At 48.9% G+C, this 25,778-nt stretch overlaps 5 protein-coding genes across 5 annotated transcripts; all 5 read left to right on the forward strand.

Annotated features, from left to right (window-relative positions):
- Positions 1-9,586: 9,586 nt before the first annotated feature.
- sebA (putative C2H2 transcription factor (Seb1)) lies at positions 9,587-11,342 on the forward strand (the record flags this gene model as incomplete). Its single annotated transcript, XM_057225068.1, has 2 exons — positions 9,587-10,118; positions 10,198-11,342. 2 exons carry the CDS (start codon positions 9,587-9,589, stop codon positions 11,340-11,342), a joined length of 1,677 nt encoding a protein of 558 aa, XP_057089084.1.
- Positions 11,343-12,416: 1,074 nt separating this feature from the next.
- Positions 12,417-14,699, forward strand: N7447_000793 (diphthine--ammonia ligase family protein; the record flags this gene model as incomplete). Its single annotated transcript, XM_057225069.1, has 1 exon — positions 12,417-14,699. One exon carries the CDS (start codon positions 12,417-12,419, stop codon positions 14,697-14,699), a length of 2,283 nt encoding a protein of 760 aa, XP_057089085.1.
- A 350-nt stretch (positions 14,700-15,049) lies between these two features.
- Positions 15,050-17,818, forward strand: N7447_000794 (putative phosphatidate cytidylyltransferase; the record flags this gene model as incomplete). Its single annotated transcript, XM_057225070.1, has 2 exons — positions 15,050-15,614; positions 15,672-17,818. 2 exons carry the CDS (start codon positions 15,050-15,052, stop codon positions 17,816-17,818), a joined length of 2,712 nt encoding a protein of 903 aa, XP_057089086.1.
- A 1,290-nt stretch (positions 17,819-19,108) lies between these two features.
- Positions 19,109-22,093, forward strand: atg1 (serine/threonine protein kinase ATG1; the record flags this gene model as incomplete). The annotated part of the gene is made up of 3 exons (XM_057225071.1): positions 19,109-19,234; positions 19,296-20,369; positions 20,450-22,093. The coding sequence occupies 3 exons, from the start codon at positions 19,109-19,111 to the stop codon at positions 22,091-22,093; spliced, it is 2,844 nt and encodes a 947-aa protein (XP_057089087.1).
- Positions 22,094-23,499: 1,406 nt separating this feature from the next.
- On the forward strand, positions 23,500-25,409 carry N7447_000796 (high affinity methionine permease; the record flags this gene model as incomplete). The annotated part of the gene is made up of 6 exons (XM_057225072.1): positions 23,500-23,611; positions 23,671-23,902; positions 23,967-24,417; positions 24,476-24,740; positions 24,796-24,958; positions 25,010-25,409. 6 exons carry the CDS (start codon positions 23,500-23,502, stop codon positions 25,407-25,409), a joined length of 1,623 nt encoding a protein of 540 aa, XP_057089088.1.
- Between the last annotated feature and the right edge of the window lie 369 nt (positions 25,410-25,778).

Genomic DNA, 25,778 nt, shown 5'->3' on the forward strand with positions numbered 1-25,778 from the left:
ACAACATAAGACACTGGAGAAAACAAGCCTATACGCTGAGTTAAAGAACTGTGAGATTTTTCTGTCTTATGCGACTGAGTTTTGAAAGACAGAGAGCTTGAACCCGATCAATATTTGTGTCAAATTTACGCCAGTGAGAGTACTGTTCAATGCCTAATGGAAAAGCCAGCTGGCTGTAAAAGGATATGTAAAAAGTGGTGTTTGATTCCATTCGTTCTATCGCTATGAAGATACCCAAAAAAGAGTATATAAAAAAGTATGTTTGACTCCTACCAGAGGGTCTCATCCTTGTGAAATCAGAAAGACCCATAAAGGTAAGAATCAATGTGCAATTCCCTTCGTCTGTGGCGCAACTGACACCTGGGGTACATCACTGAAAGCGAGACTAATCGCCGTAGATGTCCAGGCAACACGGGTTATCGAGTTGCGCCGCCGCACGAAGAAGAAAAGAAAGAAGAGGAATGGTGCTGGTTGAGATTTCTTTTTATGCTGAGTCCCGGATATTTGGTTTTTCCGGTTGACGTTTTTACGGAAGGTTCCAAGGTTTTCGGCACACACAGAAACTTTACGTAAGCCATATGCGAGGAACCAATTTTTTTTTCATCTCATGGCCTTTCCCTTCTTTTTCTTTCTTCTTCCATAAACATGGTCGATGATGAGAAATATGGATTCTATGATAGGAAGAGACTGACTCCCAATGGGAGCGTGATCTCAAATTTACCATTCCTGAGGCCCTTTGCTGTTTATATCTGGTTTATTGGAAAGTTCGACCTGAAACTAGGGCGAGCTTCAATATCAACTACTTGCTTTCCAACTTTCAATTTGGGACTGCGTTTTAGTCCTCCAAACCTTGCAATTAGAGTTAGTAATGCATTTACGAGCACATCCATATCAAATTCATATGCGAAGTATCAATCCCTGCTCCTTGGCCCGTACCAGTAGACGAGATATCCCAGTGGAAACTCAAGCCCTGAGGACAGGACCTTGGGGGGACAAAATGTCGGCTGGAAGCTCGCTGTTGATGGAAAAACAACATCCACCCAAGAAGCAACGTGACAATGTGACAAAAGCATCGAGATACCATGCAACCCCCATATTAGGGCCGTAGGCTAGCACGCGGAGCTGTGTCAATATCAAATTCGGCCCGGATGCCACACCGAACCGACCGGCGACCGGATGTACCCGACATCTTTGCCTTCTCATAACGCACATACCATGCCTAGCGAGGCAATAATAACGAGGATATAACAATCACCTGTATTCCGAATGGACAAGGAGATTCCATTTGCGGGCTGCAGATGGAGTTGGAGCTCTTGGCACTCTATGAGTTTACGCGAGGCAATTTGCTTCGTCTCGTTGGCCATTTGCAGTAGGAGTAAACAGGCACTTAACCGAGATCACATCTCTTGTTTTTTTCCCCCCCACTCCATATCCATCTCCACTGTAGGTTCGGTGTTTTCAAGTGGCGGAGAATAGGTTTTCTGCAGGACCATGGGCTGGCTGACCGAGGCGCACCAGACTGGGACTTGGCGTGGATGCGTTAATCTGTGTTAATCTGTGTTTTCATGGTTGCTTCATGAATTAATATCCAGTATGGTGCTTGGAGACATTGTGTGATGTATGGTCTGATCGCTGTCTCAAGATTCGGGTTCGTCGGACTCCACGGTGACATCCTCAACCCAAGGTTGCTGATGAGGATCCTTGTTTTGTGTGGGTAGAAGATGGATACATATTATGGTGGGCGTATTCGTGTGGACTTGGCATAAAGAGGTTTGTACTAACTGGGTTGAAAAAATGAGTTAATTGCGTTGTTTGTTGTAACGAGTCTTGCAAGGTACCTAAACCGGCACCACGTCTTGAAAATCAATGTTCCATATAAGGCACCAAGACCCGCTCTAGCCCACATCGAGACGAGCACCATTGAGTGGTTTGTTGCAAGACTGTGTACCCACTGCCAGAGACGTTTATTCCGCTGTGACTTCGACTGGACAGATCCAGGCTGGCCAGGTGCAACAGGAAAGACAATGGAAGACAAGACACCGGCTTGTCTGAATCGCTGTCTCGCGGAAAGGTAGTTCCCATCTCGAGTGGTCTCGCCAGACATGCCCGCTACGGGTAGTTTGCTGGTTAAGTTTCGTCTCAGCTCAGGCTGTGGTTTCAGCTCGAGAATCCAGAACCAGCTCCAAAGCCATTGCTGACGCGGGTTGGGCTTTACACATATACTGGGCCGTAAGCGACAGCCAGTGCATGCGGAAACAGTGGACTTGTCTCTCGACACCAAGCCATGGCCATCAGCTGAACCAAAGAAAACCAGTGAAATCCGTTACGTACCAAATACTGTACCGGAATACTGCGTGGGAAGAGTGATGTGCTCATGTTGGTGCGGGCTGAGATTAACATTGAAAAGAGCCACTTCCCTGCTGAGCCGAGGGCTAAATACAATGAGAAATGGAGCTCGTCGTCGATCCTGATAACACAGGGACGAATGTAGATACAAAGTCGCCAAAGCGGACCTCCCCGAAATGGACACGCCTATCAATAGTAGTTATATCCTGCATATATACTCCGCATGATTTGCACGCTACGGACATATATATTAATTGAAGCTGTGACCAACGGGATTGGTGTATTCGGGAGGCTGGCGACTTGGGTGGGGACGGATGTTCATAGACTGCGGGATATAGCGCGGTGTTGGAGAAAGTTCGCAATCATGTCGTTATATGGTCATATTCTGAAAGTATGGCATCTTTTAGCAATCATAAACGACACGCGGCATGATAGGGATTTCCTCGGGAATATGTACCCCAGAGATACACAAGAAAAATATGCAAGATTAGATCAGATAGGGCTCGGGGGAATCACATCATTCCGGACCTCGGGAGTCATTGCACGCTCCCCATTCGTACCAGAGATCCAGGTCCGAAAAGATACGATGATCCAAATTATTCTCCGACCCACTTGGCCTCATCAGGAAACCCCCGGTAAAACTGTACAATCTACTGTTGGAGCGGTATCTGGGGGTCAGATAGAGACGGTTCCAGAATTTACAGGGGACTCAAAATCCAGCGAGTTATATGGCTGGGGAGGGGAAATCCCGACGTATTTCCACCACGGGCTGCGTAATCTATCTCCGCATTATATATTGTATTTTGTCCCAGGATCGTGCCGAGTCCAAAAATCCTTCGATCGCACCTCGCTCGTTTTAATTGGTCTAGTTGGTCTAATTTGTGGGCCAAAGCCGATCTATGCCATCCGTGGAAAGTGGAGATAGCGTTCGCATACCATTGCCCATCCTGTATGTTATACGGCGATTTGAAGCTTTACAAAACTCTGTAGCTGAAGATTGCGGCAGGAGAATAATATTCAGAATATCAAGAAGCTTCCATTGACCATACTTTATCACTTTACCCGATATGGTGTTAGTGATAGCCTTCTAAGGTTAGTGATAGTCGAGGAACCATAGAAATTCAAGCCGATAACCCCAAGAGTGGACCATAAGCTCGATGCACAGCAGATCTTACCTGAAACGAACCTTTCCCACGTTCTTCCAGCCACGTTCGTATTGGCTTTATAGTTCGGTAGTTACGGTGTAGCCAGCTCCCATAGACACGTGCCCTACCTGAAGAGTTCAAAAGAGTTCGAAAGAGCTCTAAAAAGCAAGTTGCGACCGATACGGCCGATCAATTGAAGGCTAACCCAGTTTTTTAGACGATCGGATCAGGGTCTAGATATCACACTAAGTCTAGTGTCTCAGGTCTGATAGCCAGTTACACAAGGTCCTCTCGAACTTAGATCGTTTGATTCTGGATGGAGTATTTTGGATACCGAGGAACATATCTGAAACACATCGCACGCTTGGTTAATGGTCAAATTTCTACGTTCAGTTCGAATCGCCTTCGAAATAGGGTTTTAATATATGTTCGGAATACCGCGCATAGCAGTGTTATTGCGGGGCCTCAGACTCCTGATTAGGAAAATGACGATTTACCCGCGAACAACGACGGTGTGCGCTCAACCATGGTGCGACCGACTATGTGGAACTGGGTTAATCGGGTTTCCCCCCGCACTTTGCTCGCTTGGAGTGTCGATGTAACCCCCTGGAGGGTTTGCGCTCCGAGACACATGGACCCTGGGAAGGATTTTTTTTTCTTCGGAGCTGTGTATGTATCTGGGATCGTTTGGGAGCAGGAGTGGCGTTCCGTGCGCAAAACCACCTAACAATATAGGTGGTGGCAGTGTCACCGGCTAACCCTTTTGGCCTATCAATATAGCTAAATTATGTGGCAAAGTGTCCTATGATTGTTATATTAAAACCAGAGACAATGGATGAGGCAACCGAATTGAAATTGCAGGCTTGATGTCCCATTTGGCTAGACTTTGAGATGGCGAGATGGCGAGATGGCGAGATGGCGAGATTGTGAGATTGTGAGATTAGAGACTGGTATGAAATATCACACCGTGCTGCGAGGCGTAGCAAAGACCTCATACTTCTCCCGATTCGGAATCCATCCGCCTCCTTAAGGGATTGGAGTACGAATTAATTTTATGTTATTATTAGCCTTCTCTAACATTCTACTCATTCTAGCAAATTACCATAACAAGCCATATTGAGGCCAGTGCTCTCTTAAAACGGAAGCAAGTCCAGAAGAGAGAGGTACACCGCAAAGTACAAAGTATAGGCTCCGCTAAAAAAGCAACCATCGACAATAATCTCACGCCTCCAAAAAAAATCTGGACCCATTATCGAAACTCGAAACTCGGTCAAAAAAGCAAAAAGGGCCAAGAACTCGGCGTACACTAGTCTCAAAAACGCGTGTTCCCTACCCCGTTCTGCCTAGATACCGGTGATTTGGACTGTGTTTCAGATTTTAGCCTTGCCAACGTGCGGAAGTTCCCGATAAGTTATCCTATAATGCAGAGACAATTTATTGCGAATTTAAAACAGAAATCAAATTCCCAAGTGAACCCACTACTTTTTACATTTCTTGCATCCCCCACAAGTCCATACCCAAGTCGGCTTGGGGGGGGGGGGACTGAAGATCTGCGCACGTCAGAAAGTCTCGCTTCTTTTCGAACACTTTCCATCGAGGTCATTGCTATCGGATTTAGCTTTTTTTTTTTTTTTGAGGTAGCGTCAAGGCGTAATTCGTTTCTTCGTTAGCGTCCACAAGCCAACGGTGAGCCAACGGCGAGAATCCGGGGTCATTGCGTTCTCGAAATCTGAATTGGGAGGTTTCCCTTATAATTTCAAGCCCGAGGCTGGTACCCGCGGTGGTTTCGGGGCGTTGATAGCCCTACTCCGGAGCGGTAGAGGCGGTAGAGGCTGGATCTGCCCACTGGGGATCCAAGATACAGACATGACAATACTTTTTTATTTTTCCCGCTCAATGGCATGATTATCCATCTCTTTCAATTAACCCACAAACGTACGATGTGCTATGTATGTCCATAGCACAGAGTACTGAGTACTGCGTACACTCCACACACCCAATTTTTTTTGTCTTTATCTGAAGCCTCGGTGGTCTCATGTGAATGGCCTCGAATAGTCTTAGTGAATGGTAAATTAATCCCTGTAAGCCTTTTGCCAAGAACCGTTGACAGATACACAAGCGCAGAATACAAGTCCGTGAATTCCTTGCGGATCTCTCCACATCTCTTTGTGACATTTACGAAATATTCAGTCTCATATGGTCTGATCTGTCCAAACCCCGAATTCTTGTGGCGTGCGTTTGGCGAAATTGTATGTTGTATTTTCCCTGCCTTGTGGATTTCAAATTGTGGGTTTGGATGTGTAGAATTTGTGCGGTGAAATCCTTGGTGGACCAAGACGTTTCGCCCAAGCCCACTGATGCATGGGAGATCCTAACGGTCCCGTACCTATCGCGACATGTAAATTCGAACCCTTGCTGCGGGCTCTCGGTCTCGGTCCCTGGGGTAAAACCAATTTGATGCTATGCATATATCGCGTCCGGGGTCAACCATGACAGATAGACTGGTCAATTTCTAATAGGGCTTAAGCCTCGGATACGGGCATGGCGATCGCCAAACGGTTTCGCGCATCGCAAACGGAAGCTCTCATAAAGACAACTCCATAGTTAACCGCCAGCAGCCGAGCATGATTCGTCGGGGAACTGGGAAGATGCTCGCTTCGCAGACCAAGCACGGTTTTTCAAATCGCACGGTCAATTCTTTGATTGCTAGGACTTGGGATTAGTGTTTACAGATCGACTACGATCAATTGCCTCTTTGTTTTGCCTTTTCTTTCCTAGACACAGAGTGTACTTTGTACTTAATACTTCGTACTTCGTGCGCTTCATCCACTCGGGTCTCCATTCGAGAGCCACTTGGGTCCGGCTTCGCCAGAGGGCCTTCCGCGGCCTTTAGTTGGAAACTAGGAACTGCCCGCCCGCCTCCATCTCCATTTTCTCCACTCTGGTTAAAGCCTGGTGTCGAGGCTAGAAGGGCTGTTGATGAAAGCTGATTGGAAGTAGGTTGTTTTATCCCGTGTGTAGTCTTAGACTTTTGACAGGAATTTTCTCGGTCAAGCTCTCTGTTAGGGTGATAGCTGTTGGAGAAACCCCGACGATCAGGAAAAGGTGGACTTCAATCCAATAGTGCATGGCTTTTGGCTTCTGGCCGTTGGCTACTGTTTTCCCCCATTGTTCCCTAAGCGTCGATAGCAAGCCCGTGGGCCTCGCAAAAAAAAAAAAAAAAAAAAAAAAAAAAAAAAACCGGTCTATTCGTCTGTGCGACAACGGTGGCGGTAAGGATTTTGACCATCACAAAGAAAGTAAATGGCGAAAAACCCATGGCGAAATTTTTGAGATATTCAGTTACTAAGCTTGATAAAAAAATATGGGTGACGCAAGGTAACTTAATTAGCATCAAGTATTAGAAAGTGGACATTAGAACTTCTCAGAGAAGGACTTGACAGCCTTCCATGCATAGCCCTGTCCAACTCCACGGGAAGTATCTAAACCCAGCAAGGAAACACTCGAGGCCCGGAGAACTGGGTATCTCCAGTGTCTATGAAGGACTTGACTGGGGGCTATCTTTGTATAGTGGGACGGTAATGAATATCGATTAGAGACTCCCCAATTTCCCCAAGTCCACATTGGTGTGATTTATATGTTTCTGATTGGTAGCGGATAAACACCAGTCCCCGCTGGCGCTGACGCTTTGCCTACGAGCGGATTAGTAGCCAATTAGAGAGAGACACTATCTTTAGAAGCGGCCAATTACGCATTGAGATGCTCCGGGTCCCCGACATCATTGCGTACCGGGATATTACTTTTTTCTGGTCTGGACTCGAGGGCAAAAAAGGGACCGTTCAAGATTTGAAAAGATTTGGAAGAGAAAATTTGGAAGATTTGCATGGTTTTGGTGGATAGCCCATTTCTAATGTTGAGCACGACCTGGTAAGAATAGAACTGGACCTTGCGTCCACGGCCACTTGCTGTATGTCATTGGGCTGTGTTAGTCGATATGTCGGATTATGCATCTGCTTGTGCTTCCAATGTACCTTGGGGGATGAGATGGATCACAGATACATGTTTTGCAAGTAATAGTAATAAGGAATAATGACGGTATATTTTATCGCTGACACGTAACTACTAAGCACACCCTCTTTCCCCCGGATCTACAGGTCAGGTCAGTGAGACCAAAAAAAGTGCTATCACATCACCCTGCAATCGGAACACATCACTTAGCGACCATGGCTAGACCCTTGACCCAATAAGATGCATCATAGGTGAGACCATGAAGCATACCACCAACAATACTGGAATTTGGGACAAAATAAGCACAATTATTAGCCTATCCCGATCATTTTAGATAGTCTGGGGGACATGACTCCAATTGACTTAGGGCAATCGGAACCACCACCCGGTAAACCCTCGAGGGGTTTGAGCTTCAAAGGAAACTGCATCAACTGCATCAACTGCATCTGCTGCATCTGAGCCTTTTCCCGAGAGCCAAGTACCCAATAAGCGTGTTATGTGTACTTGTATGATATTGCCCCCCACAGCTGGTTCCTGCAGTAGGCCGTACAGGTGAACTGGAATTTCACAGCCTATTTGGGCTTGCATATAATTCTTTTTTATGTCTAGATATTGAAATCTGATGCCATTGACGTGTACAATGTGGGATTTGTTTGTAAGGGCCATGGCATGGCCCTTGCAGCGACCGGGAAGAAACACGCTGTTTACCTTGCAATATAGGACCCATGTGGCAACAAACTATGTGCGAACTTTAGAAAACTATGAGAACTACGAACGTTATACTCCATACGATGATCTTTAATATGAATTTGAGACCAATTGACGGACCTTAAGGGTAATTTATGGTTTTTCTTTTTACGGTCATCACCGAGGTATGGGCTGAATCATATGAAATTGACTTAATGCACATAAGCACTGAACAGCCAATGCCGACCGTTTTACGTGAAGCCAGAAGGTTGCACGGTGGTCGCCACCGTTGATAGTCTGATCGGCAAGTCCTGAGCAACTTAGGATGCGCAGCCCAAATGGGCAACTGATTGGCCGAGTTTCCACCTGTTGATCACTATGCCGTCTGGAACAGAGGTATGGTAATTTTTAGCCAAAAGTAGTACTCCGGGTGCGGTACCAGACGGGATGCGTGGGCCTGAATACTTCCGGGCTATTGGTCCCCGAAAAAGTAACGAAAAAAGAAGAGTTTCTGGGTGAAAGCCTTCTTATTTGTCCGACATTGCGTTGATAAGGACTAAATGAGCAAGTGATTGTCGCTGTCACCATCACATAGCCCAATGGTCGTGCACCTCGTGGCCACACCTCAATTTTTAGATGTCTCAGGGTATTTTTTATTATTTTTTGCCTTTAATAGAGAACTTGTATTTTTAGTTATATTGTATGGAGTAGATGCTGTGGAAATTTATGTATAATGTTAATGTCCGTAATTCATATTACCACATACTCCAACCGAATGGTACTTTTGGGTAAATAAATATTTAAGGTCTCCACTAAAGTTAGGTCACTCACTAAACTCCTCAATCAATGCGATTGGTCTCTTCTGACGGGACTGAGCACTTGATGTACCAGTGTCTTTCCCAATCCCGCCCCGGACTGGGTTCTATTAATTATATTATATTTTATATTTCTTGAGACAAATAAAATAAAATAAAATAAAATAAAAAAGCACCCGGTTCCTGGCCCACACCTAAACTAGTGACCCGGCAAGTAGAAAATAGTAGTAGATCACTCATTTATCCACCGCAACCTGCTATCTTTCTCTCTTGTTTTATTTTCCCCGCTGTCTATTTTTCTTATACTCACACACTCTCTTTTTTGTTTGACTTATTTTGACTATTTGGGTTTCGGTTCCCTTCTATATCACTCTCCTTCTTGTCTCCCGGTTTCCAGAACCTGTCCTTCCTTTTTTCGAAACACATTCATTACACCTAATTGCTCCATTCATTCATTCGGACTCGAACTATAATCCTACTAATCTACAACGGGAACTTCAATCGGACTCTTATTTCTCATACAGGTATCTACATATCTATTCTATACCAACACATCCCTTTCTAACTGGTATAGCACAACTTGCAATGGACTCAACATACACCATGGCACCGACCTCGGTTCAAGGACAGCCATTCGCATACTACCACGACTCACAGAGACAAAGTCACTACCAGTCAGACGTTCCATACTACAACCAAATGCAGTATGAGCAACCACTCTACTCTCCCCAGCCCATGATGAACATGCACCAGATGGCCACCACCAATGCCTTCCGGGGAGCTACCATGAGCTTGACGCCAATTGTCTCTCCCCAACCCTCGCAGATGAAGCCCACAATCATTGTGCAACAGGGATCTCCCGCCTTGATGCCTTTGGACACTCGCTTTATCGGTCACGACCTGTACTCGTTCCCATCCACTCCTCCTCTGTCCGCCTCGGGAAGCACCATCAGCAGTCCCCCGTCTGCCCATGGCGCGCTACCAACCCCGATTCATGACACTTTCTTCACCTTCGACAAGGTGGAGGGTGTCAAGGAAGGATGCGAGACCGATGTTCACCAGGAAATTCTAGCCACCCCGGAGTGGGCGCGCTCTGAGTCGCCTCCGATGACGCCTGGTAAGTTTTTATAGATCACACTTTTGATAAAGAAATGTGGATACTGGGAAGCAAGGGCGAAAGGCTAATTATGATGCAGTCTTCATTCACCCGCCTTCTCTCACTCACATCCATTCATCAGACCTTCTGTCTGCAACTTCCTGCCCCTCGCTTTCCCCATCCCCCTCACCCGTGCCCACCGACATTCTCGCCTCCCAGTCCCTTGGGTCTAGCCAGTCTTTCTGTGATCCTCGTCAGCTCACTGTGGAGCCGTGTGTCAATGTTCACGCACAGGATCTTCCTCCTCTACCGAATCTCTCATGCGAGGAGGAGGAACCTCGCGCCGTTGTTGGCAGTGCGTCTGTGACGCTCCCCGTCAACGAGAACCCGTCTCCTTCCTTCAGCTCCTCGACCCAGGATCCTCTCAGCTCGCTTCCCACTTTTGACAGCTTCTCAGACCTCGATTCTGACGATGAGCTGAACCGCCTAGTGGAATTCCACCCTGCCGCCAATGCCATCTACATGGGTGACAAGCGCCAGCGTATGCACGCCTACCCAGTTGAGGATGATGGATTCTTGAGTGAGCACAGCCTCGAAGACTCGGATGACTCCGAGACTTTCATGCCCAATGGTTTGCCATCATTCGAGTGGACCCAGACGGCCCACCCTCAGATTGAAAGCGAGGAGGAAACCATCGAGGAGCCCAAGACCAAGAAGCGTAGCAACCGCAAGTCCCGAAAGATCGCCGCCGACGAAGAGGCTGAAGCAAAGGCGCTGGCCGCCTGCGAGTCCTCTGGCGACTGCTGCTCTGATGACGGATCGGTTGATGACTCAGAGTCTGCTCCCATCTCGGTCAACCGCCGGGGTCGCAAGCAGTCTCTGACCGAGGATCCCTCTAAGACCTTTGTCTGCACTCTGTGCTCCCGTCGCTTCCGTCGCCAGGAACACCTCAAGCGCCACTACCGCTCTCTCCACACTCAAGACAAGCCTTTCGAGTGTAACGAGTGTGGCAAGAAGTTCTCCCGCAGTGACAACCTCGCTCAGCACGCCCGCACCCATGGTGGTGGCTCCATTGTCATGGGCATCCTGGATGCAAGCGATGCCGGTTCTGTCTCATTCGATGATCAACATGATGCCGGTGCCCTTGGCCAAGTTATGTACGAGGCTGCCCGGTCGACTGAAGTCACCAGTGCTCCCTCTGTGGATCGCCGAACGGCGAAGAAGCGCAAGCGCGACTTGTCCTAAGGGACTTTGCGTTTCATGATTTTTTCTTTTACGAGACCAAGAGACTTCCTACTGCATATATAATACATACATTCTTCGGTCGGAGTCTTTCATTGGAAGCTCGATCACATTGGTCTTTGGGTTTGGCGTCCGGGCATTTATACTGGTGTCGGGAAACTGGATCATCGGTGCACAGCAACTTGGGATTCCCTTTTTTTTTTTTTCCAGCGTTTTGACACATCGCACGGGGACACATACACACTCGCATAACCTCGAATATGGTTCTTTTGGTGAAGGCACATGGGCGCAGAAGGGTCCGGGGAGAAAAAAAAACAAAAATTATAAAGCGAATGGCATCTGTCTATGGCAGTGCTTGGGGATGGTGTGGAATTATTTCCTTTGTCACCTTGTTTTTTTTTTTTTTTTTCTTTCCTTTCTTTTGTTTGTTCTCTCCAATCTCTCCTGGACCAGCACATTCGGCGTGAGCAATGTGCCTCACACTTTTGAACCTTTCGGTTTTCCATTCGTGTACCCCCCTGTTTAGTTCGCTTCTCTGTGACTTTTATTACTCTTTTTTTTCTTTTCTTCTACCGTTTCGTTCGTGCTTTTTTTTTCTGTCTATTCGATGTAATATTTTTTGGTCCCTTTTTTTTTTTGGCTTTTTACCTGCTTCTTTGTGCCGGTCACATTCGTGTATAAGTTAATTGATCCCCATTTTCCCTCATTTCATACCCTTTGTATTGCATCGCCCCTCTGTGTTGGTTACAGGTCACATCTCTAGATGTTGATTTTATATGCATCAAATTACAAGCATAATCTTACTACTCTTGTTCTTGGTAAACCTTAGCATCGTAAAAGTAGAGGACAATTAGGGCTTTTGGTTTACCACTTCCAACTTGATACACAGCTATAGACTTTATATTTCAATATCCCGTGACCTTTGTTCTGGGCAGGGCTGATCTTATCGGTCTATCGATTGTCGATAAACTCACCCGGGCAAAGGTGGGGACAGCAAAAAGTACCCCCCCACCCCATCAACCCGCACCCATCCAAATCTGCGAAAACTTGGACTCCAGACCTGGGCATACAGTTGCCATGTCTTCACAACCTTCAGCCCCAGGGCTCAACGTGATCGCCTTGATCTCCGGTGGAAAAGATTCCCTCTACTCGATCCTCCACTGCATCCGTAACGGCCACAAAGTGGTCGCGTTAGCCAACCTCTACCCAGAACCACAGAAAACTAGGAATCCAAAATCCGAACATGCCGAAGAAGAAGAAGAAGACATTGATAGCTTCATGTACCAAACGATCGGTCACAGCATAATTCCTCTCTACGAAACAGCCCTCCAAATACCCCTCTACCGTCAACCCATCACAGGCGGCGCAGTCGATACATCCCGCATCTACGGAACCAAAACAACCGACAAAGACGAGACTGAATCTCTCGTCCCGCTCCTTACTCGCATAAAACAAGCCCATCCAGAAGCAAACGCTGTCTCCGCAGGCGCCATCCTCTCTACATACCAGCGCACGCGAATCGAGAATGTCGCTAACCGCCTGGGCCTCGTACCCCTCGCTTGGCTATGGATGTATCCATCGCTCCCGGCACCCGCTGCCAGATCGGCAGATACTCTGGCAATACGTCAGGCGGGGCTCTTGGAGGATATGGCAGCCGCCAGATGTGATGCTCGTATTATCAAGGTCGCCTCCGGTGGTTTGGACGAGGGCTTCCTGTGGGAGAATGTGTCTGGTCCTGGGAGTGGCGGACGCATGATGCGAAGGTGTCTTGTTAAGGCTATGAGTCGGTTTGCGGCTGCGGAAGATATCCGTGGCGCGGTGCTGGGCGAGGGTGGGGAGTATGAGACGCTTGCGCTGGATGGGCCTGGTTTCCTGTGGAAGCAGAGGATTGAGGTTGGTAGTCGGGAGGAGAAGACTGGGGAAGGGGGTGTTGCGTTTGTTAGGTTGAGAGGTGCTAGGTGTACGGCCAAGAGTTCGTGGGAGATTGGCGATGGGGTTGCGCCGAGTGATATTAGGAGGCCCGAACTGTTAGATGCCGTCTTTGAAGGGGTGTTGGGATCTGCATTGGATCTTTCTGAGTCATTTGATGATTCAAACTGGCGCGCGATGACGAGTACTGCTCGGTCGCCAGATTGGCCTGTCTGTGAGCCAGTGCATCGGCTGTCTGGTTCTACGTGGACTATTTCGAATATTGTTGCCCCCGAGGCTGGCCCTGGGGCAGGAGAGCAGATGAAAGCGATTTCAGATAAGGTTGAGAAAGTGCTCAAGTCCTTTGCCCACCCCAAGTCGGGTGCCCGATCAACAGACGACATTGTTTTCGCTACGGTGCTGTTAAATTCAATGGCGGACTTTGGATCAATGAATGATATCTATGTCTCGCTATTCAAGAAACCCAATCCTCCCGCACGAGTTACAGTGGCGTGCGGAGACCGACTCCCGTCCAACGTCAAGGTGATGGTCACATTCGTGGTTGATCTGGGTGCGAGGGACCGGCGCCAGGGCCTGCATGTTCAATCCAGGTCGTACTGGGCCCCCGCAAATATTGGACCATATTCCCAAGCGTTGTCAGTTCCGCTGCGGAACGCTAGCAAACTCGTGTACATTGCTGGCCAGATTCCATTAGATCCTGCTTCTATGGACTTGGCGCAAATGGAGGGGCCAGGCTCGTGGCTTGAAAACTACCGCCTTCGAGCTGTACTCTCCCTCCAGCATCTCTGGAGAATTGGTGAAGCCATGCAGGTAAACTGGTGGCTCGGTGCGGTGGCCTTCTTGGCTCGCGGAGAACACGCTAATACCCAGGCGCAAGTCGCATGGCGCCTCTGGGAAAGAATGCATGCTTTGCCTGACAATGAAGACGAGGATGATGACGATGGGCCACAGCTGGATGCGTGGGATATCAAATATGGCCGCCAGGCAGAGGAGCTGAACGATGCCCTTGTGCCGAGTTTGCCCAAGTTCACTGCTCTTGTTGAGTCTCACACTTGCATTCCGCCATTCTTGGCTGTTCAAGTGGATGAATTACCACGAGGAAGTGATATTGAATGGCAAGGGCTGGGAGGCCGATGTGAGCAAGTCAAGCTGGACATTAAAGGAGGAACATCTTCCACCACCATGGACAATCATTACAAGTATACCAATATCGAGATCGACGCGGGTTCGTCGGACGATACATTGAAGCAAATATTGAGATCAGTGAAAGAGGCTCACTGCCGAGATTCCAGTCTGTCTCAGGCTGTTTTATACATCACACACGCGGTGCCTGAAGCCTTGTGGCCAGGACAAGTTGTGCCATGCAGATCTGTATGGGGACGAGAAGGACGAAGGTTGAGTGCAGGTGTGGTCCTGCAGCAGCTTAGTTAGGACCCATTTAACAAAGAATAAAGCAACTGGATTCGAACAAATATTAAATCAAATAATATTTAGAGATCAGAGGTTAGAGGTCGTAGATTGTCCATGTCATGCTCTGTACATCGATGTACGGCGCACTGTCCGCTCGCATGTGATGGGCAAAATCCCTTCCGCATTCAGGAAAGATAGCAACAGTGTCATTCTCCCTCTACCGCGTTTTCAATATTTCTTGACATCGAACATAAACGGGACTAAATTGTTAGGTATTCTACTTTCTTCCCGGGAGTTCTCTTATCCTCCCATACACTGTACAGCATTATCCCACCGCGACATGACGTACTCATCGACATAAGCATGGCGCCATGAGTTCGCCGTGGAAAGAAGAACAAGAAGCGACGCCTCGCAGTAGCATACCTCTGACGCCCGAAGCGTTCGCCGAAGACGTCCGATTATTCAATCGCTCCCCCCATCCATATCACAGAAGCCAGCGCCTAGGATCGTGCACCCCCTCCGAGCACGGCGACCGTCCACACCCGCTCTCCTCCTACTCCAGATCCTCGCGAACAACCAGCGACAGTGGCACAGAGGCAGACGATGAAAGCAACGGTGTTTTAAGGGGATTGCCTGCCCCGCCACCCATCCCTCGAAAAGGCCTACGATCTGGCGGAGTTTTTCCCACTGACCTCGATTCCTGGCTACCTGGCATGCAACCATGGCCGTCATTTGTGCGGCCTATGTTGCGACCATCGCGGCGGAGCTCGGAGGAGGAACTCGAGGAAGAAGCTTTTGAGGAGAGACTGCGGTTTAGACGCAAGAGACGGGTGGAGGTCCTCCGGCGGTTGATGGAGGCTGTGCTTCTGTTGTCTGTGGGTGGTGTGGTCTTGTACCAAGACGGGGCGCGCTCTTTAGCTTGGGAATGGCGAAAGGGTATGTAGGAAACTGGGCTTACTACCAAGAAAGTGAACTGTGCTGATTGATTTGCAGAGATTGCCACTCATGGCCTCGTGGTCTTGAGTCTCTATGCCGCCTACCCGCTCGTTGTTCGTGCATCGCAGGGCCGAAGCTGGCGCATCTGGCGCGTCTGGTCTACGAAACGGACATACTTCTCATTACCCTCCAGTTTCGACCCAGCTCCCCTTCTCTATCCGATTCTTATCCCCATCTTCGTTTCGTTGTCGCTGTCCAACCATATTCCGCCACTTATCATGCCTAATATCATACTCAGCCTGTCCTCTTTACCGGCGCCCGTTATACCGTTCCAGAACCGGACTAACGGATTCAATACCCTCCATTGGATGGTTTCTATGATTCCAATTGTCGTTTCAGAGTATTTCTCCTTGGACCACACTGTGCCCAAACCATTGACGCTTCGCGGGCTCGACGCGGAATTTTTAATCCTTCTTTTCCCTTTGCATCAAGCGTTGATACCCACTTTAGACTTTTTGTTGACCACCAGCATTCTTCCCGCTGAGCTGCAGCTTTTGACAACTGCTTTGATCAACTTGTACTTGTTTGCGGCCTCTCCCCAGATGGAGATACTCAAAGCCTTGTTATGGCTTGGAGGCATGTGTTTGTTTGCTTCTTGTCGACATATCCTGCGTTGGGAGGTTTCTTTGGCCAGAATCCCTAGCTGGAAATTCCGCCGCGCCCCGCATGGCTCGCACTTTTTCCGCAAATTCTTGAACATGATGGACCATCGACTTTGTGAGAAGTTGAGTAGAACAGGGAACGTTCCATCAGATGATGCTTCGTCGGACAGTGATGGGCCCAATGGGTTCCCGTTTTCAAGGCCGCGCAAAACGAAGACTATGCGGGACAATCGCTCTTCCCACCCACCCGCAGAGCCAGCATCTGCAGTTGACAAGATCACGACGGAAGAGATCTTTGAGCAGCATGTTCGCAATGTGCACCGGCGACGCCATACCATATCTACATTCGATGAAGTGGTTCGAGAGGAATATGTTCGTACTACCCCTGGTGGTAGACGCAAGAAAATGATGGGTCCTGGTCTGGCTTCCTTCCTCTCACTCACTTCAGCCCAGGCGCAGGTCCGCAAATGGCTGTACGCTTTTTACGTCTATGTATTGTGCCTGATTATCATCCTTGGACCTATCCGAAAGTACGTGGCAGAGCGCGCATTACAAGGCCAGGATCCGTTTGGTTGGGCTATAGGCTATTTGTTGGGCAATTTCTCGAAAATTCGTTTTTGGGTCCTTATGTTGAACATTGAGTACTGGATTGAACTGCCGCCTCGCCCTGATGCCGATATTATGAGTGCGTCCTGCTTCCTCGGATCGGTGGAACATATTCGCCAGGTTACCTTTGGGGCTGCCATCACCCGTCTACTACTCAGTGGCTACTGCGCATTGGTCCTACTGACAGGCTTGGCTATTGTCGTTAAACTCACCTCTGTTGCCGAGGTTGACACGCGCCGCAAGATTTTCCACGGCATGATGGTGCTTATGTTCCTTCCTGCTATATTTGTGGATCCAGCCTTCTGCGCCATGGCGCTAGCCTTGGTTCTCTCCATCTTCCTTCTATTGGACTTGTTCCGCGCGTCTCAGTTACCCCCAATTTCGCGACCACTCACCTATTTCTTGGCCCCGTATGTTGACGGCCGTGATCACCGTGGCCCGGTCATCATCTCGCACATCTTCTTGTTAATTGGATGTTCGATACCCCTTTGGCTGTCACTTTCCGATCTTCCTCGCACTGGCCTGGGTCCCTGGGCTGGTTGGGAAATCCCGTCACGAGATGTGAGCATGGCTAGCGGAGTAATTTGTGTTGGTATGGGCGATGCGGCCGCATCCCTTGTTGGCCGACGGTACGGTCGGCTTAAATGGTTCTGGGGTGGCGGCAAATCACTTGAAGGCAGCATTGCTTTTGTCGTAGCTGTGACCTGCGGACTGATCGCGGTTCGTGCCTGGTTGGTGCTCGGTGGTTGGCCCGTGTCTGGGCTCGAATCAACCAAAGGGACAGCTTTCTCCGCTCACTTCTGGGCCTGGACGTTGCTCAAGGCGGTTCTGGCGGCAGCCGGAACGAGCGCCACCGAAGCGATCCTCACTGGCTGTAATGACAACGTCGTGGTGCCAGTGGTGTTATGGTTGCTGGTGCGGGGTCTTGGCGTTTGATTTGCCACGTTGATGTGTATACATGCGCGACTTGTTTGCTTTTCATTTCTTGCCCTTTTTCCTTTCTTTTTGCTCGGGGATTTGCGCGTGATTATCTGCCTATCATATTCCTGCGGTATTTGTATAGTATAGTGGGGTACATAGCCTGAGGATGTATAGATTGACCTCGACTACTCAACTAGAGACCGTTTTTGGATGCCTATACTAGCGGCGCGTTATTGCATATCTGCCTTGCCTTAGCTCCCCCCCTTTTCTCTCAATTCGACCAACCGCTGCGCCATGACTGGGACTCATAGGCTGCAGATAAGCTTCCGTCATCATACACCTGGGCAGTTTCATCAGGGTTTTGTGATCAGTCACCTTGCAACTTGGAAGTACAGGCAGATGTGGGAATATTAAATATACAGAGGAGCCTTGACAGAGCCTAGACACTATATATTGAGTCATACCCCACAGAATACGTATATTCCTCACAAGTGTCCTATTGTAACGGGGAATACTGGAGATCTCGGTATCTGTGCCGATCTCGGCCTTATCTAATCGATAAGCACATGACCTATCTCTCTCTGATTTGGACTTCTGTTCGCGGGTTGATGTTTTGAAGAGAAGGGTTGTATCCTAAATTTCTCATAATTTTGATCCCTTTTCATCCATTATTTGTCTATCACCTCTCCCTTGCTTTAGATTTCTAAGGGTTCCTACTGTTTTCATCTTATCTTTCCAGATCTCCCTTCTGACCGCCTTACGCGATCATCGCCGCCTGTCACTCGTTATCGTTTGGGTCACACCCCCCAATCGTGGAGTATCCTTGGGTCTTGGGGTTCTCTTCCCGCGTCCGCCATCACATCATCTTGCTCTTTCATGAGAACCGTCATTTCGCCCCCTTAAATCTTCGGTTCACTATTATACTCGAATCTCCAACCTTCCCCCCTCAGCTATTCTGCATCCAACACCTCTCACCGCTTTAAGTGTTTTGGATCAACGTTTGTTTGCTCCCTTGAAGTACATCATTTACACGACATCATCTCTTATAATCTACCCGAGTTCACCGGTCTCCTTCCACGGCACCCCTTTACAGTACCTTCCCAGATCCATTCTTCCGGTGGTTCCTCGACCCTTCCAGGCTTCCCGGGAGCAGCGTCATCCTTTGCATAGCTCCCCTGATGGGCCTCTCGACTCGAACGTTTCCATTGCTGCTGAGGTAGTTGTGGTTGCTGGGGTGTGACTCGATCTTTACCCCAGCGCGAGTCTACCAGAGACAGGACAGGCATTGGAGTGCCCACCGCCGTTATGGCGACCCATAATTCGAGGAGATCGCGTGAGCCCTCTCGTCCAGAAATGTCCATCGGTCGCTATACGCGGCTCGATGAGATCGGGCGAGGTAGCTTCGCGACAGTCTATCAAGGTGTTCATACAGTGAGTCGTGCCTTATCGTCATATGCTGAGTGATGCATGCTAATCAGTTGTTATCGTACAGAAAACAAAAACCTATGTAGCAATCAAGTCCGTGAACTTGTCGAAGCTCAACAAAAAGCTCAAGGAGAACCTTTCGTCCGAGATCGACATCCTCAAGGGCCTCCAGCATCCACATATCGTGGCCCTAATCGACTGCCATGAATCAACATCTCACATTCACTTGGTTATGGAATACTGTGCGTTGGGGGATCTTTCGCTGTTCATCAAGCGCCGAGACACTCTTGGATCACATAAGTACACCCGGGATATGATTGCCAAATATCCAAATCCACCCGGCGCCTCGCTCAATGAGGTGGTTACCCGGCACTTCCTCAAACAACTTTCAAGCGCACTGAAATTCCTTCGTGACCGAAACCTCATTCATCGAGATATCAAACCGCAGAACCTTTTACTATGCCCCTCACCTTCGTCGTATCGGAATGGGGCTGCTCAGGTAATTCCCTATAAAGGCAGCGATGATTCTTACGAGCCCATGACGGGGCTCGAGTCACTCCCCATGCTCAAAATCGCAGATTTCGGCTTCGCTCGATCTTTACCTGCCACTTCACTAGCAGAGACCCTTTGTGGATCTCCACTGTACATGGCGCCCGAGATTCTTCGTTATGAGAAGTATGATGCCAAGGCCGACTTGTGGTCAGTAGGTACTGTGCTCTACGAGATGGTGGTGGGCCGACCCCCATTCCGGGCCACAAATCACGTCGAGTTGCTGCGAAAGATCGAGAAAGGAGAAGACCGAATCCGATTTCCTGAAGATAACCCCGCTTCAGACGACATCAAAAGGCTGATTCGAGGTCTTCTGAAACGGAACCCAGTCGAGCGATTAAACTTCCCTGAATTCTTCAATAACAATGTGATAAAAGATCCGATTCCTGGCTTGGTGGCGGAGGACGCTCCAGGGCCCCGGCCGCGACAGCTTGTCGCAAAGACCGAAGAATCTCCTTATGATACCGGGCCTGAGGACAAACCTGCATATCCTCTCGGTCAAAAACCTATTGCAGCGCGTCCAAAATCAGGAACGCCACCGACTGCCACGCACATGCGCCGGGTGGGAAGCGCTGACCGGCCTGCCCCAAGCGTTTCGAGAGAGCAACAACCGGGAGGTACCCCCCTCAACGACCTGCTCCTGTCAGTCTTGCTACTGCTCCGGGACGCCAGGAGCTCATCGATCGTAACGCAACTACCGCGGCTATGGATCGGCAGAGAAATCGAAATACCTACACTGGATCTCCCAAAGTAAGCGAGTCAACAGTACGTGCCCAGGAGGCACGAGATCGCGCTGCACAGGAAGTGGCGTTTGAGAGAGACTATGTTGTGGTCGAAAAGCGAGCTGTGGAGGTCAACGCCTTCGCGGATGAACTAGCCCATAGCCCACGCCTTCAAGGCGGGCTTTCTCGATCAGGACAAACTGGCGCCGGGAGCCGCCGGGCAACAACGCAGGGTCTACCTACGGTGTCACCATCTTCTCCACATGCCAATGCGGCTAAAGCCATGCAGGTTGTTTCGGGTCGTTCGCGAGCAGATTCCACACACCAGCGCCAACATTCCTACGAGCGACGTTATGGGCAAAGTCCTACGTCAGCGACCTCGGCCATCTCGAAAGCACTCAACATGGCTAGCGGTCGTCTGTTCGGAATGGGCTTCTCTCCTCCACTTGCCATCACCAAAGGCGGGCGATCTCCTCCTCTAGCCTACAACCCTTTCCCCGCCTATCCTGCTGCACATGCTAGCCTTTTGATCACCGGGGATGGTCCCAAACCCAATGCAACTGTCGACGAAGATTGCAGGGCAGTCCAGGAAATTGAGGAATGTGCTACGCGTAGTGACGTTGTTTTCGGGTTTGCTGAGGTGAAATACAAGCAGCTTATCCCGTTAGCACCTTCAGCACCAACTGACCCATCTGCGAGAGCTATGGACACAAACATTGAACCAGACTCTGCCGATCCCGATGATGGCCTGACAGTCGATGCTATTGTTACGTTGTCCGAGGAAGCTTTGGTACTATACGTTAAGGCTTTGTCTTTGCTTGCCAAATCAATGGACATCGCTGGAGCTTGGTGGTCGCGCAAGAACCGCGAAGAGGCATACGGGGATTCTCCTACCAAAGACAGCATGAGCGCAGCTGCCGGTACCCGGATCAACTACGTTGTGCAATGGGTGCGCAGTCGGTTCAATGAAGTCATTGAAAAAGCCGAATTTGTACGCCTAAAGCTCATCGAAGGGCAGCGACGATTGCCACCAGATCATCCTAGCCACCCAGATAACCATTCCATTGGCTCCACCACCGGCTCAAGCTCCACCGCCGACGTAGTGGTGAGCCCTGGCGTGACAGCAGAGAGGCTAATGTACGACCGCGCACTTGAGATGAGCCGGGCGGCTGCCATTAATGAATTGACTGGTGAAGATCTGGCCAACTGTGAAATTACATATGTCACTGCGATTCGCATGCTCGAAGCTGTGCTTGAGGATGACGGAACACGGTCCATGCCCGGTAGCAATATCGAACGGCAAAACGGTTCGCAACCTGGTGACAAGGTTATTCTAGACGAGCTGCAGGTGGAGGATCGGCAGGTCGTTATGAAACGTGAGTCTTACCTAAATCTACCCACCAAACTTCCCCCAAACTCACACCTTGATCCAGTCGTGTCCAGTATGCGTGGCCGCCTTGCATCCGTCCGGAAGAAGGTAGCTGTTCTATCCAGGCGATCCTCGATGCCGACTCCGGTGGGCAGTGCGGGCAAGACACCCACATCGACCGTTTCTCCTGTTCCATATTCCACGGGGGTGACACCACCTAGATGAGCATTTTGTCCTTTTCCCAATTTCCGCCAAATCTATCGGGATTATTACGATATTTTTCAATCCAGTAGCGTCATGATTACAGCCTTATATGTATAAGGCTTGACTCGCGACGCTAACAATTGACATTGTTTCCCCGTCCTTTTTATATAAGGTAACCCCTGGCTAGCCTCCAGGGTCATGTTCTTATCTTTTGCCATTCATCTGCCACTTATTTCTCTACGGAGATCTAATTTCTTCGTTTATATTTGTTGGTCTATCCAGCCCACGTTTTGCCTTATATCCCACAGCACGAGACCAGGGGAGTTCTTATTCATGTTCTTTCTTGTCATGTCATGTCTTATTGCCTTTTTTTTCCCTTCTCTTTTTTTTTTTTTGTTCGGATTGGCGTTTGACCCGGGGACCCACGGTATACAGATTGGCACCGAGTTTCTTTTTGGGCTGGGGACGCACATGGTCACGGCGTTGGGGTGCAAGATTGGGTTAAATGCAGATACTGCCAGATGTATTGTACATAGAGAAATCGAGGAAACTCATCCACATTTCTACAAACCGCGTACTAGGTGGAGTAGGGTATCATTCAAGTTGTCTCAGTGTACTCTAAGAGACTTGGCAAAGATCTACCTAAACGCAAACAACTTTAAAGATGGCGTGCTTGACTATGTGTCATAGTTTCCATTTTGTTCATTTAAACCTCTCGGGATATTGTCACTTGCTTTTTTCTCCGGTATATTCCCTCAAGGGGGATATTTCCAGATGTCCCTGACACGTGCTTGAGCCTAAATCATAAACTTATATCCTCCAACTTTCTTTTATGTTATATCTTAGAACAACTAAACCGAATAAAGAATATGGATCATGTTTACCGAAGTTTTCGCACGGCCCGGCCCTGACATGGATTCTCGGCAGCCCACCGAGCCCCAGCATCCCTGGTACCCGAGGCTTTTCTTTCCTTTTTTTTTATATTGCGCCATGATGGTGAATACAGGCGCCATGAATCATGTGTTGTTTCTTGTTTTTCAAGACAAATGTGTGTGTCTAATTGGGCCGACTTCATATGTAACGTTAGAAATTATATTCGGCCCGGCTAGGCGATGGTGCGCGATGGTGCAATTCGTTGCCTTAAAGCTTCTGGAATTATTCCAAAGAGGCCCAATTTTACAAAAAGCCACAAACTCAGCTAGAACCTTTGCCATCTGGTGATACCTCGCTTGCAATTTGATTTTGATTTCCAAGGTTGTACAAGACTCTGCCCAGCCGCAAGGACCTATGGCATCACATTTAGTGCCAGCACCTCATTTTTACGCCGTCGATAGCCGTGCTGGGTTTGCCTTTTGAATGCTCAGCTGAATACAAATACTCGTCGATCAGTTCCACGTGTGGGTGGTTCGATCTGTATAACCAACATAATGACTGAACCGGCTGATCCTCTTGTCGAGGCTTCCAACAAGTCACCGGCACTTGATACAAAACCAGCAGGAGACGATGGCCTCCGGCGTGCAGATGGTATCTCGGGATTGTGTATGTTTGTTCCACAAGATTGGTGATGGCTGAGTGACACTAAATCGTTTCACCTTCAGATGAAGGAAATGTCTTCGAGACGACACCCGACAGCCGTCGTCAGATTGGAATTTTCAGTGCTTCGCTCCTAATCTTTAACCGGGTTATTGGCACGGGTATTTTTGCCACACCGAGCACTATCCTTGAATTGACTGGCAGTGTCGGTCTCTCATTGTTCATGTGGGTTATCGGCACTGTAATTGCGCTGGCTGGGACAGCAGTGTACCTGGAATGGGGTACTGCAATTCCAAAGTATGTTGTTGAACAGTGAAAATATCAAAGGGAACGCACGACTGATTGATCTGACTGTGTATAGAAACGGAGGCGAGAAGAACTACCTCGAGTACGTTTATAAAAAGCCCAAGTTCCTGGCCACTGCCATGTTTGCCGCCTATGCCGTGTTACTCGGATGGGCAGCAAGTAACAGCGTTGTCTTCGGTCAATATATCCTCAATGCAGCAGATGTTGAGGTTGGACGGTGGAATCAGCGTGGAATTGGCCTGGCCTGCCTCACGGCCGCTTTTCTCATCCATTCCGTTGCGCTGAAATGGGGTATCCGTCTTCAGAATGCGCTTGGTGTTATCAAGTTGATTATCGTCTTGTTCATCATTGTTTCTGGCTGGGTGGCACTTGGTGGCCATACAAAGGCTGAGACGCCGCATAACTTCACCAATGCCTTTGAAGGCACCAAGGGAAGTGGATATGGCATTGTCATGGCGTTGTACAACGTCATCTGGTCCTTTATCGGCTATTCGAATGCCAACTATGTAAGGACATGAACATATGAGTTTCGTCTATTGATCATACTGCTAATTACATTCATAGGCTTTGAGCGAGACAAAGAACCCAGCCCGCACGTTGAAGATTGCAGCCCCCGTTGCTATCATCTCAGTTGGAATTTTGTATATGTTTGTCAACATCGCTTATTTCGCCGCTGTATCGAAAGCAGATATGCTCGAGTCTGGAAGCATTGTGGCCGCCGTGTTCTTTAGAAACATGTTCGGCACACAGGCTGAAAAGGTCATGTCGGTCTTTGTGGCTCTCTCTGCGTTCGGCAATGTGTTATCCGTCATCTTCTCACAAGGGCGAAGTATGTATTCCTCACTTGCACATTTGAACGGTATACTGATATGGTCTCGGTACAGTTGTTCAAGAGCTCGGCCGTGAAGGGGTCTTGCCCTTTTCCAAGGTCTGGGCCAGCAACTGGCCTTTCCACTCGCCAGCCGCTGGCCTGCTTGAGCACTATATCGTCTCGGCCATTATCATGCTCGCACCCCCTCCCGGTGACGCATACAACTTCCTCCTCAAGTATGTGATTCCGAAGGCACGAGCAAGATCATTACTGACCAATTGTCCCAGCCTCATCTCTTACCCCCTCTCAATTGTCAACTTCTTCGTGGCCGCTGGCCTCGTTCATATCTACCTCACCAAAGAGAAAAATTACCCGAACTGGGCGCCCGGAATCCGTGCTACCCTACCCGTCACCATCTTCTTCATGCTGTCGAATCTGTACCTCGCGATTGCGCCATATGTGCCGCCCAGCGGTGGCCAGAATGTGTATGAAGAGCTGCCGTACTACCTACACTGTGTGGTAGCACTGGCGCTCTTCGCAGCCGGAGCAATTTACTACGTTGTCTGGGCGGTGTTGATGCCTCGGATTGGTGGGTATGTTCTCGTCAAGGAGTCCGTTGTGGATGCCGATGGATGGTCTCGCAGTGTTTTTACGCGGCTACCACAGGCTCAAGCAGTGCACCCATAAGAGAGGCTAGGTGTAAGATAAAAATCGGATTGCTTTTGATTTCGGATCCTTATATACCCGGGATATAGATTTTGTCATGGTGACTTGGAAGAGATTCCCACCAGACGTTACTAGTAATAGGTAATAGCGGAATAGAACATTGAATCATTGTCATTGTCATTATTGAGACCTCATTACCAACTCCCCTGTCATGCTGTGACATCAGAGCAATGAACCGCGGTGCTGTATGTTCCAGTCTTCTATGGTAGCCCACCCAAGAGAATCGATTGAAACTGTCATGAGCCCCTCAAACTTGCTGGTATATTGTCTTGCAAGATAACAGCATAAAAGCCATTTCCAATCAGTTGTCTGTCATATAGAATTTAGACA

This window comes from Penicillium robsamsonii, assembly GCF_028829455.1.
Source record: "Penicillium robsamsonii strain IBT 29466 chromosome Unknown utg000001l_segment0_segment0, whole genome shotgun sequence".
Lineage (NCBI taxonomy): Eukaryota > Fungi > Ascomycota > Eurotiomycetes > Eurotiales > Aspergillaceae > Penicillium > Penicillium robsamsonii.